The following is a 20,234-nucleotide window of genomic DNA, read 5'->3' on the forward strand; positions in this document are numbered from 1 at the left end:
TTCGTTACAATCCCATAACAGTCTCTTCTCACACACAACCCCCCCGCCCACGGCCCCACGTAGTAGTGAAAGTGCATGGAAAAAACCGGACCGAGCCAAATTATGATTCACAGACAAGGTGTACCAAACCTCATATAAACACGTCCTGTGCATCCACACAAGTGTGTGTGTATATATATATATATATATATATATATATATATATATATATATATATATATATATGGTGTGTGTGTATATATATATTTATATATATGTATGTATATAGGTTCATTTACAGTAGCAGAGTGATATTTGGATCCAACAGCATCTCATCAGATGCCAAGCTCTACTTGCTTCTTCTTCCCTTGCTCCAAGTCTTCAGTTTTTTATTTCCAGGATGGATGGGTTGTGGTCTAAGATGGCGAGGATTATCTTGTCCATGTATTGGCGCAGTCTGTAGTTGATCTCTTCCTGTTCTTTGAGGGCTTCCATGAGCTGAAACGAGGAAGGACTACGTAAAAAAAAACCTCCATTGCGACATGACATAAAGACTCTGAGCTACTGAGCGATCAGGCACACTTGGGCCTCCAGCTTATTTTAATGGAGATTATTTTAATGGACCAGGCAGGGGAGGGGATGGTGTGGAGATTTCCTGGTCTCTCCCCTACACCCCCACCCCCACCTATCAGTGAATCAAACAGGTCAGGTGGTTAAAAAGGCAGTTATGGCTCATATTTCCAAACCCAACTCTTATTTCCCCCTTGTATTTTGCCCACCAGGGCCGGCTCTAGGTAGACCCCCGGTGGCGCAGGGTACCACGGCGCCGGCCCGCCAGGAGGGCGCCGCGAGCTGCGCCCACCCACCGCGCTGGGAAACAGGGCGGGGGAGGCGCCGGAGGGATCCGTTGCTCCACGGCACCAGGGGCGCTTATGATGGTCCTGTTGCCCACCAAGGAGAACCGAACTGAACCAACCTTTAGCTAGCTCTGCCACAGGTTCCTCTCTTTCTTGCTGTGCATTTGCAGAGAAAGGGAGACCACAAAGTAGCAGAAAGGCACACAAGTTTCAGGGGGTGGGGGTGGGGGTGGGCATGAACGTAAACTTAATACAGGCTAGTCAAAAGCCAGATCTGTCCTCTTTCCAAAAGCGTCCAAGCCCTAAAGGGCGAACTGCTTCCCCTTCGAAATGAGGAGCTGCGCTCTCTCCCTCCTCAACCTGAAACCTTTTTGTTGTTTTTTGATGGGTGGGAGGATGAGGGAAAGTGTCAGGGCTTTTATCCAGCTGGAACTCTCCGGAACTCAGTTCCGGCACCTCTCAGATGGGCGCCATTGCCATCCTAAGAGAACACTACATCTTTGAGAAGTTGATTCCTGGTTTAACCATGTGTATAGTATGAAGGACACGAATTTAACTACCTGTTTGGATACTTTAACCCTGGCAGCAGACAGACCAGAACAACCATCAGGGCTGTCTTGAGCAGGTCGGGCGCCCTGGCGCTGAGGGGCGGAGATCGCTCTGGCGCCCCCACCCTCGCAGGGCGCAGCAACGGGGCTCTACCTAGAGCCGGCCCTGACAACCATATTAAGTCCAGATGACTATGGGGTTGTGGTGCTCATCTCACTTTCAGGCCGAGGGAGCCACCGTTTGTCTACAGACAGCTTTCCGGGTCATGTGGCCAGCATGACTAAACCGCTTCTGGTGCAACGGGACACTGTGACGGAAACCAGAGTACACGGAAGCACCGTTTACCTTCCTGCCACCTATTTATCTATCTGCACTGGTGTGCTTTCGAACTGCTAGGTTGGCAGGAGCTGGGACAGAGCAATGGGATCTCACCCCGTTGCGGGGATTCGAACCGCCGACCTTCTGATCGGCAAGCCCAAGAGGCTCAGTGGTTTAGACCCCAGCGCCACCTGTGTCCTGCCACATAAATAACGTTTGGAAGAAACAGGCAAGAAAATTCCATCTTGATTTTCTTTTTTCTTTTTTCAAGTACACTATTTGTTTGCTACAGCATGTCTGTATCATCTATTGCATTTTACCTTTAGAGACTCTGGGAGTTCATAAGCCTTAGAAATCTCTCGAATCTTCAGCTTTTGATCCCTGTCCCCTTGCAAAAGCTCCTTTACCATAACTCCCTAAATGTCAAATCATATTCTCACTTGAATAAAATACAGCTGTAAAAAGTTTAAATATATATATACATAATTTAAAAAGCTTTGGATTTATCTCTACAGATATTTCAGTTTCTCTTAGAAGTCAAAGTTTAGCAAAGGTTCTTCATGGTACAGAAATATTAATACAGATGCTATATAGCAAAGGAGAAGACAGATCATGGTTCATCATGGTGATTTCCTAGCAGACCAATTGGTGCCTGCTGGTTGCCAGGAATTCTTGCAAGGGCTGCTGGGGCAGGTATTAATACCATTACTGTTACTAATTATAGTTTGCTCTGACCTATCAAAAACTCATTGATTGTGCATTCTTGCTTTATAATATTTAATCCGTACCAATGGACCATAAAGAGTCTAGCAAAAGGCTGTGTGGTGCTGGTGTCAGTTGCTGCTAACTCTGCATTCACATGGGTCAGTGTGTCTGGCTGTTAACCAGAAGGTTGGTGGTTCGATTCCACCCAGGGGTGGCTGCTGCAGGCAGAATTCCTGCTTTGCAGGGGTTTGGACTAGATGACCCAACTCAACGATTCTACATCGCCCAGTGACTACAGAGCTGAAGGCAGCACACTCCGCACTCGGGGCCACAAGGAGGCTGCTCCCCCAGCCATCCGGGAATAATACAATTACAAAGGGGAGACTAAGCAGGCTGCCCCATCTGTTGGCTAGAGAAGGGGCAGCTGCAAGGCTCCCCCCCTGTCCCCCAACAGAAAGAACACTCCAACAGCCAGTTGACTGCATAAATGAGGGGAAAGGAAACTCTGGCCCAATCCATCGGCCAAAGGAAGAAGAGTGATCAAATGCTAATCAAGCCAAGCAGAAGAAGATCTGCCTGGATGCTGGGTATAAATGCCCACTTCTGCTCACCGCTTTCTTGTGGCCTTTAAGACTGATCTCTCTCCTCTACCTTTTCCCACCAATTCCCAGCCCTTGTGTGCATTTGTAAGGTCAGGGGGCAGGAACCGCCTCCCTTATTAATTTAGGTGAACAGCTTTGGAATAATTCTGCCCACCTTTCATGATAAGGAGGCCCTGTTTGTTTTGTTTTTTAATTACACCAACCAATGTTTCAACAAAGCAAGCCACCCACAGAAATCTGGGCAGTGCTTAGAAAACGGGTTTCGAAATTCTATCGGAATCTTGTCTGCTCAAGATTTTGCAATCTTACACTAATATCGCTCCGAGGGCCTTCTGGTGGTTCCCTCCCTGTGAGAAGTGAGGTTACAGGGAAGCAGGCAGAGGGCTTTCTCAGAAGTGGCGCCTGCCCTGTGGAACGCCCTCCCTTCAGATGTCAAGGAAATAAACAACTATCAGGCTTTTAGAAGACATCTGAAGGCAGCCCTGTTTAGGGAAGTTTTGAATGTTTGATGTTTTATCGTGTTTTTATGATTCTGTTGGGAGCCGCCCAGAGTGGCTGGGGAAACACAGCCAGATGGGCAGGATATAAATAAATTATTATTATTATTATGATTATTATTGTTGTTATTATTAAACAGACAGGTGTGTGTGTGTGTAGATGCGCACACACATGCTCTGCCAGCGCACTCATTTAATCAGCTACAAACTATTTCTTTTTCACACTTTACCTCATCTCTGGAGGCAGAATCAATTTCAGCGGCCAACGACTGGGCTTTTGTTTGTGTCGCAAAAAGGTTTTTGGCTTCGTAAAGACTAAGACTAAGAATTTGCCCATTGAGGTCATCGTTCTGGTCACGAAGCTTCTGATTCTCCTATCAAGAGAGGAAGGAGGGGAGAAAGGGAAGTAAATTTCGCATCAGGCTGAATAAGAAAAGCAGCAGTCAGAATGCCATTGTGGATATTTCCGCATTGCAACAATAAAGAGGTTGCTCCTCCTGAAAGAGGTATGAAGGCGCCTCCGAATTCTCCCTCACTCCAGCCCCAAGGGCACCTCACCTGCTTTAGCCTTTTAATTTCATGTTCCATTTCCACCTCTCTCGTCTTCGCATTGAATTCGCTCAAGCTGGAGGAAGAGCTTCTCCCTCGACCAGGCCGCTCACATTCTAGCTTGTACAGCTGCAAATGTTCCAGCTCCTTCCGCAAATCCTCAATAAGCTGTGTGGGGAAGAAGAAACAGGACGCAGAGTGTACAATTTGTTAAGCCAACATACAGAACGGAATCTGGCGGTACACAGCCAACTGACAACTTAAAAATGTACCTGACAGGACTAAGCAGCAACGAGGCGGCGGCTCACCCATAACTAGGTAGTCAAGCTTTGCCTCTCTTGCAAATGACTATCGCAATCAAATAAAATAACGGGGATGTTCTAGGGCTCACTGTGGACTGCGAGGCCAAAAAGATGCCTAACTGAGCCACTTCCAAATGGACCCAGACCTCAAACCTTTGAGTCCGTCCTTCTGAAGCCCAAGTGGCGTAATTAGCTCCAATCCATGAACTGTAAAATCCCTCACGAGGTCTTGAAGAACCACGACAGTTTGAAAACTGCTGCTAACCAACAACTGGTAACTTCTTTTCCAAAGCAATTCTGCTGTGTCCTTTTGAAAGGACCTCTGGGGGGGGAGTGTAGAGAGGAGCAATGCTTCTCAGCAGTAGCACAACTGGACACCTTCCTCTCCCCAGCTGCAACAAAACATGTCTGTCCTGTATCTCTCTCAGCAGACGCTGTAACCTTCCAACAGTTTGACTCCATCCCCAAAGGCACACGCTTCCAAAGTCTCCCGAGACAGAAATTGGATGCCAACCAACCAATTTATATTTAAAAAGTTCCACTCTTCACTCTATTACCCCTGCACATGGGCAATATTAGCCCTGTACCATTAAAAATGGTTACCTACCTCTTGAGTAGCCTCCCTCTCCTTGTTAAATTGCAGCCTGTTCTGTCTCAGTTTGTCCATCATCCTTTTATACAAATCCATCTCATCCTTGAGCCGCAGACTGGTGTCTTCCAATCGGTCTGACATTCGCTGCCTCTCCTGAGGAAAATGAAAAAATTACAAGTTGCCTAAAACCCAAGAGTCACTCTGCATGTTCAGGAGAAATATGTTAGTCTTTGGCCTCCTGGAATGGTGTCATTTCAGAGGGGAGGAGACTCAACTGTTTGAATGCCCCCAGTGTAAACAAACAAACACCAAATCAAACAAAAAGCTCACCTTGTGCACAGAAAACTGTTGCGGAAAATGCTAGAATGTTGGTTTTCCTAAGGCAAAGTGTTGGTTTTTTTAACACGGGTGAGCATTCAAAACATGCAATTTCCTACAACTGAAGAGACCACCTCATTCCATATGAACAGGCACAGGCAAACTCAGCCCTCCAGATGTTTTGAGACTACAATTCCCATCATCCCTGACCACTGGGGTCTTGTTAGCTAGGGATGATGGGAGTTGTAGTCCCAAAACATCTGGAGGGCCGAGTCTGCAGGTGCCTGCTTATGAACCTACCTGGACCCTGAGATCATCTTCTGAGGCCCTCCTTCGTGTGTCTCCTCCTTGAGAGGTGTGGAGGGTGGCAACATGAGAACGGGGCCTTCTTTGCAGTGGCTCCCCATCTCTGGAATGCGCTCCCCAGGGAAGTTCGCATGGCGCCTTCATTGTACACCTTCAGGCCCCAGGCAAAAACGTTCCTTTTTAACCAGGCCTTTGGTTCATCTGATTGACATCCTTTTAAAATGTGGCTCTTTTGGGGGGTGGGTGGGTGTTATTGGGTTATTGTTTTTATTTTTAATTTATATATGGTGATCTTTTCTGTGAGCCGCCCTGAGACCTCCAGGTATAGGGTGGCATAAAAATTCAAACAAACAAACAAACAAAATAAGAGGCACTGTTGACATAGGGCTTGGCCATGCAATTCTTTCAAAGGCATTTATCAGCTCTCAGTTGCCCCCCCCCTTTATTTGTCCTAGAGGTTTGCCTATGGTAGATTGGGATGCATCACTTTGTGATTTGCAGTAGATGCAAAGGTTTCCCAATTCCCAAATGCTTAATAAGAAGGCTTCTTGATCCACTGAACTGAAGCTAATAGGAGCTTTATCCAATGGCAGGTGTGTATGCCGTCATGATATTATTTTAGGGGCTGCCAGTTTAGAAATACCTTTAGGAATAAAATGACATAAAGGCAAGACTTGTGCTACAGACCCGTCAGGACTTAAGAGGTGACAGACCTGCTGCGATTGAAAGTTAAGGTGTCAAAAAAAAAATTCAGGAGCTCCATTACCTCATCCAGTTTCTCGCTTTGCGATTTCAGCCGCAAAACGGTGGTTTTGAGTTCAAAGTTTTCCTCTTCGAGCTGCTGAACCCTGAAATTGAAGAAGAAAAATGAATGACTGCACACAAAAACATTGTCCAGCTGTACAGGCACAAAGGAAGTATCTTCTTTTGCCAACTGGCAACGTACAACCACACATCAGCTACTGAGGAGTCCGATTTTCAGAGCACAATGCTCAGCGTCAGGGCTGTTTTCTCTAAATCGTATCAGTTTTCCTAATCAGAATTTTCCTTGGCCCAAGAAATTGTTCTAAGATTCTCTTGCCTGCTTGCCCCCCCCCCCCGCCCCAAATGTGACTTGATACCCATAACATTCTCAGCTATGGTAAGTTTGGTACACTATATCAAGTTAAAGCAGGACACTTTGCTCAGGAGTCACTTCATCAAAAATTGGTCTACCAGACGTTTGTTTCCTTCTAAACTAATAACAAGAAACAGAGTCGCCATTTGTCTATTGCATTCATTAAGAACTCATTTAAATCCTGCTTTTCCATTCCAATGAACCATGCCTAAACAAACAGACTTAAACTAAAAACTAAACTAAAAACAGAGTGTACAGTATTACCAAAAACAAATCCAAGCCAGAATACACCGGTAAAGAGCATAAAAACAGGAATAAAAGAGCAATGCCAATGTTCATTTAAAAGCCATGGGAAATAAAACAGTTTGCAGCAGATGCCTAATTTGGGCTGCGTGGATGCAGCAATGTTGCAGGAGCACAGAGGAAGAGCCAAATGTGGTACTGAGAATTCAGCTTCCTGAGATTCTCAGGTTTTGTTTTTGAAAAAGCGTGCAAGTTTCTAGCCCTTATCGCTGAGAAATATGTCTTGAAATGTATAGGTCGATGGTGCATAATTCCAGACAGCAGCCAGAGAGACGCATCTTGCATTAACAGCAGCTTCTGGAAAGTTTCATGAGGTTGCAAATACAGTTTTCCTTGGCGTGGGGTTTTAAATGCCTAGATACAGAATTTCTCCCTGCATGTAAAAGGTAAAGGTAAAGGACCCCCGGACGGTTAAGTCCAGTCAAAGGCGACTATGGGGTTGTGGCGCTCATCTCGCTTTCAGGCCGAGGGAGCCAGCGTTTGTCCGCAGACAGCTTTCCAGGTCATGTGGCCAGCATGACTAAACCGCTTCTGGCGCAACAGAACACTGTGATGGAAACCAGAGCGCACGGAAACGTCGTTTACCTTCCTGCCAGAGCCATACCTATTTATCTACTTGCACTGGTGTGCTTTCGGACTGCTAGGTTGGCAGGAGCTGGGACAGGGCAACGGGAGCTCATCCCGTCACAGGGATTCGAACCGCCAACCTTCTGCTTAGCAAGCCCAAGAGGCTCAGTGGTTTAGACCACAGCGCCACCCGCATCGCTGCATTTAAAGAACCCTTGACAGTCCACGTTTCAGAAGACTTGGGGCTTATGTTGACATGTGCACTATTTGTTCCCTAGGCATTCATGCCTGTTGCCTGTTGCAACTTGGAGGCAAGCATGGCTGAGGAAAACCAGCAGGGCGACAATGAATATTACCTTGTGTTCAGCAGTTCGATTTCCGTGCTCTTCTCTTTCTCGTACTTGCTGTATGCTTCTCTGTGCCTCTTTATCTCTTCTTCCAGAGTCTGCTCAGCTGACGTCTCTTGGTCTTTCAAGATTTCTTCGAGTTCGTGAACTCTTAAGCAGAAAAAAGGGGGGGAGGTCACCCATTTACTTATTTGATTTCTATTCCGCCCTTTGTCGTAAGATCTCAGGGCGGTTCACAGGATAAAATACAGGATAAAAACAAATAAATAAGTTAAGAGTACAGCTGCTGACTAAGGGATAATTTTGCAAAACGGAATGTAACTAGAAGTAAATCAAAACAAAATTTAAAAAATCCTTCCTGTAGCACCTTAGAGACCAACTAAGTTTGTCATAGGTATGAGCTTCCGTGTGCATGCACGCTTCTTCAGATAGTGTGCATGCACACGAAAGCTCATACCTATGACAAACTTAGTTGGTCTCTAAGGTGCTACTGGAAGGACTTTTTTAAAAATTTTGTTTTGACTGCGTCAGGCCAACACGGCTACCTACCTGTAACTAGAAGTAAATCAGAATTTGTAAACGCAGTGTTACCAGATGTTAAGGACACACTGAGAACGGTGTGTGGAAAGTCACTTAAACAAAATTTTATTAATTTGGAAATAATTTGTATAATTGGGATAAAATTTGGAAAATCATTAAAAAAAATTTTTTGCAGAAAACAAAAACAAAACAGCAAACAGAAGTAAATCCTGCCTGCGATTTCATTTGGTTGTTATATTTTCTCAAATAATCAAAAAAAGCCTTCCACTCTTCCATAAATAGTCCATCGTGCTGATCTCTTATTCTATTAAAATTATTATTTAATGATAATAATTTATTATTTATACCCTGCCCACCTGGTTGGGCTTCCCCAGCCATTCTGGGCGGCTTCCAACAAACGATTAAAAAGAAAATAAATACATAAAAATGTAATAAAAAGACACAGTTGCTAATAATACACATCTAGTCTGACCCTGAATCTCAGGGCAAAGAAACTCCTTTTTTTAAAAGAGACTTTCCCGCCCACCCTCAAATCACAGCTCTTGCAAATATTCTAAACATCTCTGTTTTGAGGGAAATCCTTTTGAAAGCAGACAGCCAGCAGGTCCAAGTGATCATTATCACTTCCATTGTTGCTGGAGTCTTTGCTCTGCCTAAGATCCTCATTATAGCTCCGTGGAGACTGCAGAAAGGAAACAGCAGGCAGTATACTAGATTACCTGTGAACTAGGTGTGTGTTCTCCTGCTTCAATTTGCTCTTCAGGTCACCGTTTGTCATGCTATCATTTTCCAGTTCTGTCACTTTTTTCTCTAAATAAGTAACCTGTAAAAACGAACGGGGGGGGGGTGTAAGCTTCTGCCCACCTTGCTGTTGTTGTTGTTGTTTAGTCATTTAGTCGTGTCCGACTCTTTGTGACCCCATGGACCAGAGCACGCCAGGCACTCCTGTCTTCTTCTGCCCAGCAGTGATGGCCAAACCTGGCCCTCCAGCTGTTTGGGGACTACAACTCCCATCATCCCTAGCTAACAGGACCAGTGGTCAGGGAAGATGGGAATTGTAGTCCCAAAACAGCTGGAGGGCCGAGTTTGGCCATCACTGCTAGAGGGTTTACAGAAAATATAGACTGGAGGAAAGAGCAAGTTAGACCCTTATCGGTTTATTAGAATCACAGAGCTGGAAGGGACCCTGAGGGTCATTTAGTCCAAGCCCCTGCTATGAAGAAATCTTTTGCCCAATGTGGGGCTCGAACCCACAACCCTGAGATTAAGAGACTCATGCTCTACCGAGTGAGCTAATCTTACTGGTTTACAAACGGTAACAGCTTCGGAAATGTTGGGAGGGTATCGGAGTGAACTTTGTTTCTTCCAGCATGCTCTGATCGGCTTGCATTGACTGCGTGAAGGAACAGGAAGCACGTCATTCAGCACCAATTTGGGTGCCGCAAAGAATTTCACCACTGCTGGGGGCTGGCGGGCCACCAGAAATTGCTTCGTGGGCCTGATTTGGCCTGCAGGGCATGGGTTCACCACCCCTTGTGGGGGTGGGGTTTATTGCTTTGTAGTTCTCTCTCTCTCTCTCTCTCTCTCTCTCTCTCTCTCTCTCTCTCTCTCTCTCTCTATATATATATATATATATATATATACACAGTGGAACTTCGGTTTTCAAATGTAATCCATTCCAGAAGACCATTCAGCTTCCGAAATGTTCAAAAATCGAGGATCAATGGGCTGACTGCAAACTCAATGGAGAAAATTGAAAAACACTCCTCGGAAGCTGTTCGGCTTCCAAAAATCGTTCAAAAACGTGAGTATTCACTTCTGGGTTGTTGGTGTTCAGGTTCCGAATTGTTTGGCTTCCGAAGCGTTTGACAACCAAGGTTCCACTGTATTAAATTTTCTGTTTTACATTTTAGAACATTCATTTAAACATCCTTAAAATATGAATGACTTCCCTTCTTCTTTTCCCATGGTTCATTTTGTATAACATAAATCCCTGCATATTTCATATAAAGGAAACCATCCATCATTCCATCATTACATCCAGCAAAACCTATTTACACTGTTGAATTTATCTTAATGCTGCCGACACTTTCAAATGCACACAATTCCCCCCCCATATATTCAACAAACACATCCCATTTTTCTTTAAACCTTGCTGAAATTCACTCTCCTGTACATCTGTTGCTTTGAAGGTATGAAGCCTCACTTTCGAACCTGTGTCCCTCCAAATCTTGTTGGACTACAACAGGCATCCTCAAACTTCGGCCCTCCAGATGTTTTTGGACTACAATCCCCATCATCCCTGACCACTGGTCCTGTTAGCTAGGGATCATGGGAGTTGTAGGCCAAAACATCTGGAGGGCCGCAGTTTGGGGATGCCTGTCTTATATAGCTTGTATTCTTTGTAGTTTTCATCTTGTTGTTTTTATTATGTATTTTACGTTTTTATCTTGTGAGCTGCCCTGAGATGAAGGGTGGTATACAAATTTAGTAAAAATAAAGAAATAAAATAAAGAAATTGTGCTAAGAGGGTCATTCCTCAACCACACTTTGCCTAATTTAAAATTGCTCCCCAGTTTCTGTCTATATCACACTCATACTGCATGAGAATTCAGGAAAGCCTCAGGTCTATAAACTGACAGATAAAAAAAAAGCAGCTTTGGCACATTAGCAAATCCCCAGGGTGGGGAACTAATGACCCTCCAGATGTTGTTGGACTCCACCTCCCATCAGCCTCAGCCAGCCTAGCCGGATGTCAGGGATGATGGGAGTTGTGGTTCCCCGCCCATTCCACATGACTCCTTTTCACTGGGACAGGATGGGAGATGGTGTTGGACTTTCGGAGGAAGAGAGGGGAGCTAGCCCCGTTGTATATCCCCGGGGGTGTGTGTGTGGAGAGAGTCTCTTCCTTTAAATACCTGGGAGTCCATCTTAGTGAAGACCTAACTTGGAAGGTCAATACAGCCCAGGTGGTTAGGAAGGCCCAACAGAGACTTCATTTCCTTAGGGTCTTGCTGATGATTTCCTTCTATCGGTCCATGATAGAAAGCATTCTCTCATACTGCATTACGGTGTAGTATGCTGGTTTGACAGCCCTGGACAGAGAGTCCCTACGCAGGGCCGTCTTAAGCCCACCCAGCGCCCTGGCGCTAGGTCCCTCCAGCGCCCCCCTCCAGCGCCTCTCCAAGGGCCCAGGAGTGCCAAGCGGACCACGGCAGCAGTGGGAGGCCACCTCCAAGGACTCCATGCTGCGCCTCCTTCTCGTTTCCCCAGCGCTGGGTTCCGCTCAGTCAAGCTTTGCCACCAGCGCACCGCGGGACCAGCAAGAGCTGCTTGGGCGCTGTGCGCGCGCTGGTGGCGAAGCTCGACTGAGCAGAACCCAGCACTGGGGAAACGAGAAGGAGGCGCAGCGCGTAGTTCTCAGAGAAGGAGCGCAGTCCTGGCCAGATCACCGGAACCCTGCACTCACTTGGTGCCCTTCCAGCGCCCGGCGCCGTGGTTCTCTGCGCCACTAGCCTCTATGGCTAGGACGGGCCTGTCCCTACAGAGGGTGGTGAAGACAGCACACGATATCGTGGGCTGTCCCCTGAGTCCGCTAGATGTTATCGCGGGAGACCGTTGCCTCAGAAGAGCGAGGAACATTCTCAGGGATGACTCACACCCTGGCCAGCACCTCGGGCAGGAGATATAGAAGCATGATAAGCCACACCAGCAGATTAAAGAACAGTTTCTACTCATGGGCTGTGAGGCTGCTGAATGGAAGACAGCAACATTGCAGCTGACGTTCGGGGTTGGTGGTCGTATGACAGCACACAGAGTGTAACAAGGACTGAGAGATTGTGGGGTGGGTGGGAGGGGAGGCTCGTTTAATCTCACTGTAAACAAGAGGTACAGGTACAGTGACAATAAAATATTTCTATTCTATTCACCTCACCTTTTCCGTGATATCGTTATCGCATGAGTCTATGCTGTCTCTGAACAAGTCCTCTGTGCTTCCGTTGCTGCTGCTGAAGTTGCTGTTATGGAAAAGTTGCCTGTTGGGAAGACAAGAGGACAGCTGCTTTGACCCTCTGGAATAAGGAAGGGGGCTCTGTGAGCCACTTTAGTGGAGAAGCCTCCAGTGTCTGTACTGTGGTAACTTGGTTCTCAAACTTAATCCGTTCCGGAAGTCGGTTCCAAAACCAAAGCGTTCCAAAACCAAGGCGCGCTTTCCCATAGAAAGTCATGCAAAATGGATTCATCTGGTCCAGACTTTTGAAAACAACCCCTAAAACAGCCATTTAACATGAATTTAGTATCTAACGAGACCACGGATCCATAAAATGAAAGCAATAAACAACGTACTGCAGTCCCACAATCAATCCATCAGTAGCTGAACTGCATTCCGCACAGTCACAAAAACAAAACAAAAAGAGCCGCAAAAACTAAAATGCAAAATAGAGAGCAAAAACAGACAGACCACAGTGTAACACTCAAAACGGAAGTATGGCACTCAATTTGGAAGCGTAACACTAAAAAAAGAGCATGTTCGGCTTCCGAGAAAAGTTCGCAAACGGGAACACTTACTTCTGGGTTTGCAGTCTTTGGATTCCAAGTTTTTTGAGTACCAAGGTGTTTGAGAACCAAGATACCACTGTATTTAAGGGGGGGGGGGTTCATTGTAAACGGCCAAGACTCAAGTAGAAATGTGCGCTGCTTCTTACCTGCCAAAAGCCGTGCTTGTTATTTTTCTGTTTGGGCTGGAAGAAACAAAAAAGAAACAACACAGGATGCGTTAAGGTTAACCCAAAGCTGCGGTTTTCTGCATTATGGCGGCCCGAATACACAAGTCTCAGGACATACCCAAGGCTGCAATCCGAAAAATATTTACTAGCCAACAAGTCGCACTGAACTCAGTGGGATGGGCATTTGGGTCACCGCATTCAGGACGGTTCTGCTGCGTGGCTGGTCTCACTGGTCCCCTGCCACGGAAAGAGTGATCCCCGCTGCTACGAGGAAAAGCACAAGCCATGGACAGGGCCATTTTTCAAATGGGATGCCATAAATCTTTATGGGAGATTGGTAGTCTGTAATGTAATTATTACATCCTTTGCCAGTGGCCGGTGTGCACACCCACCAATGCCTTATTAAACTCAATTTAAAGTAGCCATGCAAATGACTGCACAATAAAGCTTTAGTGCAGAGGTTTTCAACCTTTTTGAGTCCACGGCTCCCTTGACCAACTACATTCTTTCTGTGGCACCCCTGTGGGGCTCAGGAGCCCAGTTTTGTCACCCCTTGCCTGCAGAGCTGGCAGTCTCTCACCCTTTTTTGAGCACCCTCCCTTGTAGAGTGTTCCCTCAGCCTCCTCTCCCCTCTCCTTGGGAAGCCGCTGCTACTGCCCCTGGTCTCTGAGCTGCCCCAAAGAGAGATGCCTTCTCATACTGCCCCATAGGGGCCTGGGAAGCCCCCCCCCGCCAGCCCCAGAGGCACTATTCGCCTGGGGAGGTTGTAGCCAGGGCTGTTGCAACAAACAGTTGTGCAAGCCTTTGGGAGGCAGAGACATGAGGGCATCGGAGGAGAGAGGGAAGGAAAGTGGGGCAGAAGCCAGAGTTGCCTGCGGCACCTCTGACCATCATTCAAGGCACCCCAGGGTACCACGGCACAGGTTGAAAACCACTGCCTTAGTAGATTTATCAGCGAAAGCAAATTTCAGTTGTCTGGGTTGCCACTTAAAGGCAGTTTGACCAAACTGCAGGAGGCAGTGCAAGACAGGAGTGCCTGGCATGCTATGGTCCATGGGGTCACGAAGAGTCGGACACGACTAAACGACTAAACAACAAGAAGTTTATTTCTAAAAGTTGCTGTGAAATAGGGAACAGAAACAAAATCAATCCCAGATGACCTTTCCTCCTATACCTTAGTAAACAAAATTTATCCTACACTTCTTTCAGAATTTCACAATGACACAGATATTGAGGTTTCACTAATGTGCAACTTTGTTTAATCAATGAAACGTCAACTAAAAAGCAATCCTATGCAGGTCTACTCAGAAGCAAGCCCTATTAACCTATTCAGGGTGTACAGAATTGCAGCCTGCAACCATAATGAAATCATATTCTGCCTCATTTATTACTAAAGTTAATATAGCATCACTACCAATGCCCAGGGTTGCTTGAGGCCTCTTGAAATGTTCCTGCAAGTCCACTGTGTTTACTCACCTGTTTGCTTTTAGGTTTTTCAGCCTGGCTTCCAAGTCATTCAGCAGGTTGATTTTTTTACAGCACTGTGTGCAGTAGACATCCAACAGCTCGCTATTGTAAATATGCCTCATTTTTCTTGGCGTCTGGCCGGCACTGTTGGCAGAAAGGCAAAGAGGTGTTAGAACGGGTCCTGTGCGGACCAGCCATAAATCAAATCCGCCCTTCTTGAATGATGACACCAATGTTGCTCTTACAGAAGTTGTTGCCCGCATTGCCCTGTTCCTAGTATGACCCCCAAACAAAAACAACAATTTTGCCCCCCGACGCCCCCAAAACCCAAAACAAAAACAAAAACTCAACAACTTTGCCAAAAAAAGTCAAGAACTTTTGTGTCTGGACTTTCACTTTTTGAAATATGGCAACCCTAGTACAGTGGAACCTTGGTTTACAACTACCTCTGTTTATGAACGCCTCTGTTTACGAATGCTGTGGACCCAGAAGTGTTTACATCTGGGTTCCACAGCGTCGGATGCGCAGATCGCTTCTGTGCAGCTCACGCAGGAACAGAAGCGATCTGCGCAGCGCGTGCGTGTGCAGAAGCGCTCTATCGGCGCTTCGCGCACATGCAAAAGCGTGCCTTCGGGGAGCGAATGCCTCCGTTTACAAACACCTCCATGGTAAACCGTTGTAAACCGAGGTTCCACTGTACATAATTATTTTGCTGTCCAGGCTTCCTAAACGCTTTTCCAATACCATCTTCAACAATGATATTTTAAAAAAAAACCCAGCATGCACACAAAAATGGAAGGAACCAAAGTTCCCACCAATGAAGAATGGATAAGCAAGGTGATGGACTAAGCAGAACTGGCAAAGTTAACAACCAAAATAAGAGAACCTAATGATGCAGGTTTTGTGGAAGAATGGAAGCCTTTTTCGGACTATTTAATGAAATATTATTATATGATGCAGGATTTAAACTATGAGCAACAGAATAACTTAAAAGATTGTAGTAATGTTGTTAAGATATAAGAGACAGGGTGCAGCAAAGAGAGAGAAGCAAAAACACCATGGAAAAGGAGGTGGGAAGTAGACAAAAATCACAAAGAAAAAACGTTTTGCTATGTATTGAAATGTATGTGTTAAATTTCTGAAAACTTAATAAAAGGTGTGATTAAAAAGAAGCACAGCACACACAAGAAAACCTTTGTAAATTTTAGATTATATGGTGCGCAAGGTCTCCATAAATTTGTCTTTGGGTTTGGAAAAGAGGTTCTCTCCGAAACAAATAAACAAAAACAAAGGAGAAAGCAGAGGCGAAAGCTGGATTTTATATTTGTGAAAAATGAAGCAACGGCACACACACACAAAAAGTCTCTGGGATATATTAAGTAGGCAGTTTCTCCAACTCCCCAAAAGGGGGCAAGGGGCGGAGGGAAGGATACGGTTTAAGAGACACAAATTACCAACCTGGAAGAAACAGATGAGCCAAGGTCCGAGTAGGCATTTGTTCGGCTCTCGTCGTCGGGGCAAGGGCTGCTGGGAGTGTAGTCCACATCGTCGCCTTCTCCGTAGTCCTCAAACTGTTCTTCGTTACTGATCAAGGAGGCAGTGGAATAGGTGGAGAGGTCAGATGCCGCGGAAGGGTTGAGGGGGCTGGACCTCAGGGCGAGAAAAGGAACGTCAGGACACATGCAAAGAGGCAATTCTAATGGGACGCCTTCCGTATTCAAGACAAAAGGGTGCCTTTAGGTCACACCCATTGCCCACTTTGAGAAAACAGGGATGAATGGGGCAGAGAAGTGTTCAGACAGCCACCCCAAGGTTTATGGGGGAATCCAGTTTGGGGCCATAAGTGGGGAAGGGGGAGGGGAAGGACAGAACTCCACCCCCAGGTTTTGGACAACACACAATTATTCCACAGGATTGTTTTCTCTCCTTTTCTACGACTCTTTCATTGTATTTTTGAAACATGTAATAAAAATAATATTGCAGAGAAATTATTCCACAAGAGCCCCTATTTCTCTCAGCGATTCACCCGTTTTACGCTACCGAGTGCCTTTTGTTCTGTACATCTTGTCGATGTATATGCAGGCATATAATAAAAAAACCCTTGGGGGAGGGGGGAATTATTGGGTTGTTCTTGGTTTTATTTTTATTATGTATTTTGTGTTTTTATATTGTGAATTTATGTTGAGAACCGCCATGAGATCTGTGAGCATAGGGCGTTATAGTAGTACAGTGGTACCCTCTGGTTACAGACGCTTCAGGTTACAGACTCCGCTAACCCAGAAATAGTACCTCGGGTTAAGAACTTTGCTTCAGGATGAAAACAGAAATCGTGCTCTGGTGGCACAGCAGCAGCGGGAGACCCCATTAGCTAAAGTGGTGCTTCAGGTGGTGCCACTGTGACAAGAACAGTTTCAGTTTAAGAATGGACCTCCAGAACGAATCAAGTTCTTAAGCTGAGGTACCACTGTAGTGGTAGTAGGGCCAGCTTACCCATTAGGCGCTAGGGGTGCGGGGCACCCGGGCGCCAGGCTCTCAGGGGCGCCAGGCCGAAAGTCCAGGGCCGAGATTTGGAGTCCGGGGATTGAAGAGCCAGCCCAGCCAACAATGCTGCTGTCAGAGCACCACAGGCTTTTCTGCTGCGGGCGCTGAGGCAGCTGGCTGGCTCCGCCCTCCTGCGCGCCTGGGATTGGCAGGCCGTCGAGAGGCCTACCCAGCGCATGCATGCTGCTCACCTGAGGCACACAGCTTCCCTCCCAAGCCTCTGTGGGGAGAGAGAGTTGCATGATGCCCCCTCCCAAAAAAGCTCAACAAATCTGAGATGTCCCCCTAAAAAAGCTCAACAACTTTAGCTGCCCTCCCCCTCAAAAAAAAATTGGGGGTGTTGGGCAGTTTTTTGCACCCCGATGCTGCATATGCTAAAGACGGCCCTGAGTAGTAGTAGTAATAATAATAATAATAATAATAATAATAATAATAATAATAATAATGTTCCCCCTTTTAAAAAGCTGGTACTGCATGTGGGTGCAAAAAGACAATAAGCACAACCACAAATGCATCTGTTCCCTGATGAAATATCTTCCTCACCCCCAACTGAAATGCTGTCCTTGACATTTCCCCAGGGAATTGCACCTTCATGGGGCAGCTTACACCCCGCCTTTTTATATTTTACAAACACTGGCTCTAGGCTCTCTTTATGGAATCCAGGGCAAACAGGGCATTAAATATATTCCGGAAAGCTTGCTGCAATCCCAACACAGTTTAACAAAATCATGTTATGCAGTTATGTAGCAGCCCAGCGCAGGTTTATAATGGTTGCCACTGGGCCACACCTAGATAGCTAGACGCAACCTATTCCAAAACTGCACCCTGGTCCTACTTAAAGTTTCTATGCTTCTGTGCTTGCATCAGGTGTTCTGTTGGGAAGGAACCTTTGGGCCAGGTCAAGACGTTAAATACCAAAAGGGATATATGAAGCAATACAGTGGTACCTTGGTTCTCAAATGCCTCGGTACTCAAACAACTTGGAACCCAAACACTGCAAACCCGGAAGTAAGTGTTCCAGTTTGCGAACATTTTTCGGAAGTTGAACGTGCTCTGTTTAGAGTATTATGCTTCCGTTTTGAATGCCGCACTTCCGTTTTGAGTGCTACGCTGAAGTTTGTCTGTTTTTGCTAAATATTTTGCGTTTTTGCTTTTATGACTTTTTTGTTTTGTTTTTGTGACTATGTGGAACCCAGTTCAGCTACTGATTGTTTGTTTGTTTGATTGATTGATTGTGTGACTGCAGTACATTGTTTATTGCTTTCATTTTATGGATCAATGGTCTCGTAAAGATAGTAAAATTAACATTACATTGCTGTTTTAGGGGTTGTTTTTTAAAAATCTGGAACGGATTAATCCATTTTGCATGACTTTCTATGGGAAAGCACGCCTTGGTTTTGGAACGCTTTGGTTTTGGAACGGACTTCTGGAACGAATTAAGCATGGGTAGGCAAACTAAGGCCCGGGGGCTGGATCCGGCCCAATCGCCTTCTAAATCCGGCCTGCAGACGGTCTGGAAATCAGCATGTTTTTACATGAGTAGCATGTGATCTTGTATTTAAAATGCATCTCTGGGTTATTTGTGGGGCCTGCCTGTTGTTTTTACATTTGTAGAATGTGTGCTTTTATTTAAAATGCATCTCTGGGTTATTTGTGGGGCATAGGAATTCATTCATTTTTTTTCTTCAAAATATAGTCCGGCCCCCCACGAGGTCTGAGGGACAGTGGACCAGCCCCCTGCTGAAAAAGTTTGCTGACCCCCAGGATTAAGTTTGAGAACCAAGGTACCACTGTATAGGAAAGGCGATACAGAAAACACTCAAGAGCTTTCTACTCACTTATCTCCAGGCAGGAAGAGGCCACCCAGCATGCCATCCTTCTCCTCACTCCGACACACATCCGACGCCTCTGAGCTGTGGGCGCTTTCAATGGCACTGTCCATGTCAGACTCATGGTGGACTTCCTGCTGAGCCAGGGTCATGTTGTCTTCATCGGGAAAGAGATCCGATTCGCTGTACGCACTTTCACTGTCCAAATAGCTGCCGTCTTGAATTTCAGGACCCTGGGAAAGAGGGAAAGAGAGCCTTTTAGGATCGGAGGAAGATAAAAAAACAGAAAAACAAACATTGATGATGGATGTGAAGGGGAGAAGAGAGTACAGCCCTTTCCCATTAAGTCTAATGTTGACTTTGCCTCGGACAGCTGAGCGGGTTCAAACAGATTGCCCAGAAGTTGAGCAAAGCTTGCCAAATTAGACCTAAGCAAACTAATTTAAATTTCATCTGGTATATACCCTTTGCCAGACAGTGGAGCTTGACTTGGAGCTTCAAAATCAGGGTGGTGGTGGCAGAACCCCTAAGATCTCTGTCTTTTCCAGTATTGGGAAGTACAGTGGTACCTCGCAAGATGAAAATAATTCATTCCACGGGTCGCTTCATCTAGCGAGATTTTCGTCTTGCGGAAACAAATGGCAGGCGTCAAAAAAAAAAGCAGCAAAAAAAAAAAATGTCTTGCGAGATGCGGCCATAGAAAGCTTTGTCTAGCAAGGCAACAAAGCATCGCTAGACGCTTTCGTCTAGCGAGTTTTTCATTGCGCGAGGCATTTGTCTTGCGAGGTACCACTGTACACAGTAATGGATGACTGTCATATCAAAGAGTGGAATTCTGCCCCACTGAATTCAATGTGACTCATTGCCAGGTAAGTGGGTATGGTATAAAATCACACCTGGAGTCCCAAGTAAAATAATATAGTACGCTAAGTAGGAAAAGCAGCTGTAAGCTCTTGTAACACAGTACAAAGCTAACAGACAAGCCTGCAGTTTTAAGTTCCACGTGCTCCAGGCAAGCACAATGTCCACTTTTGACTTAGTGCTTTCCCCCTGCAACTTCAAATCTGATAAGAGGAATGACTGTACCTTAAGTTTCAAAATTTACCAAACAAGTACCAGAAAGACAAGTTCTTATCTTCAAGTCCCCCCCCCCCAGAACATAAGTCAACAAAAGCAACAGTCGGAGTTTGGAATCAGAAATGCTGAAGTAAGCAAATTGGCACTG

At 45.8% G+C, this 20,234-nt stretch overlaps 1 protein-coding gene across 4 annotated transcripts in view; it reads right to left on the reverse strand.

Moving 5' to 3' along the window:
- Positions 1-233: 233 nt before the first annotated feature.
- RAB11FIP4 (RAB11 family interacting protein 4) overlaps positions 234-20,234 on the reverse strand; it is a 194,588-nt gene continuing 174,587 nt past the window's right edge. For 3 of the 4 annotated variants that reach the window (XM_035103841.2, XM_060272000.1, XM_035103843.2), the window contains 12 exons: positions 19,019-19,242; positions 16,098-16,289; positions 14,649-14,783; positions 13,152-13,187; positions 12,383-12,482; positions 9,168-9,271; positions 7,918-8,058; positions 6,341-6,422; positions 4,966-5,103; positions 4,066-4,224; positions 3,738-3,881; positions 234-477 (listed from right to left, as the gene is read on the reverse strand). In XM_035103841.2, coding sequence (XP_034959732.2) covers positions 361-477; positions 3,738-3,881; positions 4,066-4,224; positions 4,966-5,103; positions 6,341-6,422; positions 7,918-8,058; positions 9,168-9,271; positions 12,383-12,482; positions 13,152-13,187; positions 14,649-14,783; positions 16,098-16,289; positions 19,019-19,242 — 1,572 coding nt within the window. In that variant the 3' untranslated portion in view covers positions 234-360. The remainder of the gene's footprint in view (positions 478-3,737; positions 3,882-4,065; positions 4,225-4,965; positions 5,104-6,340; positions 6,423-7,917; positions 8,059-9,167; positions 9,272-12,382; positions 12,483-13,151; positions 13,188-14,648; positions 14,784-16,097; positions 16,290-19,018; positions 19,243-20,234) is intronic. The other variant, XM_035103842.2, reaches the window with a different exon arrangement.

The sequence above is a fragment of the Zootoca vivipara genome, chromosome 2 (assembly GCF_963506605.1).
Source record: "Zootoca vivipara chromosome 2, rZooViv1.1, whole genome shotgun sequence".
NCBI lineage: Eukaryota > Metazoa > Chordata > Lepidosauria > Squamata > Lacertidae > Zootoca > Zootoca vivipara.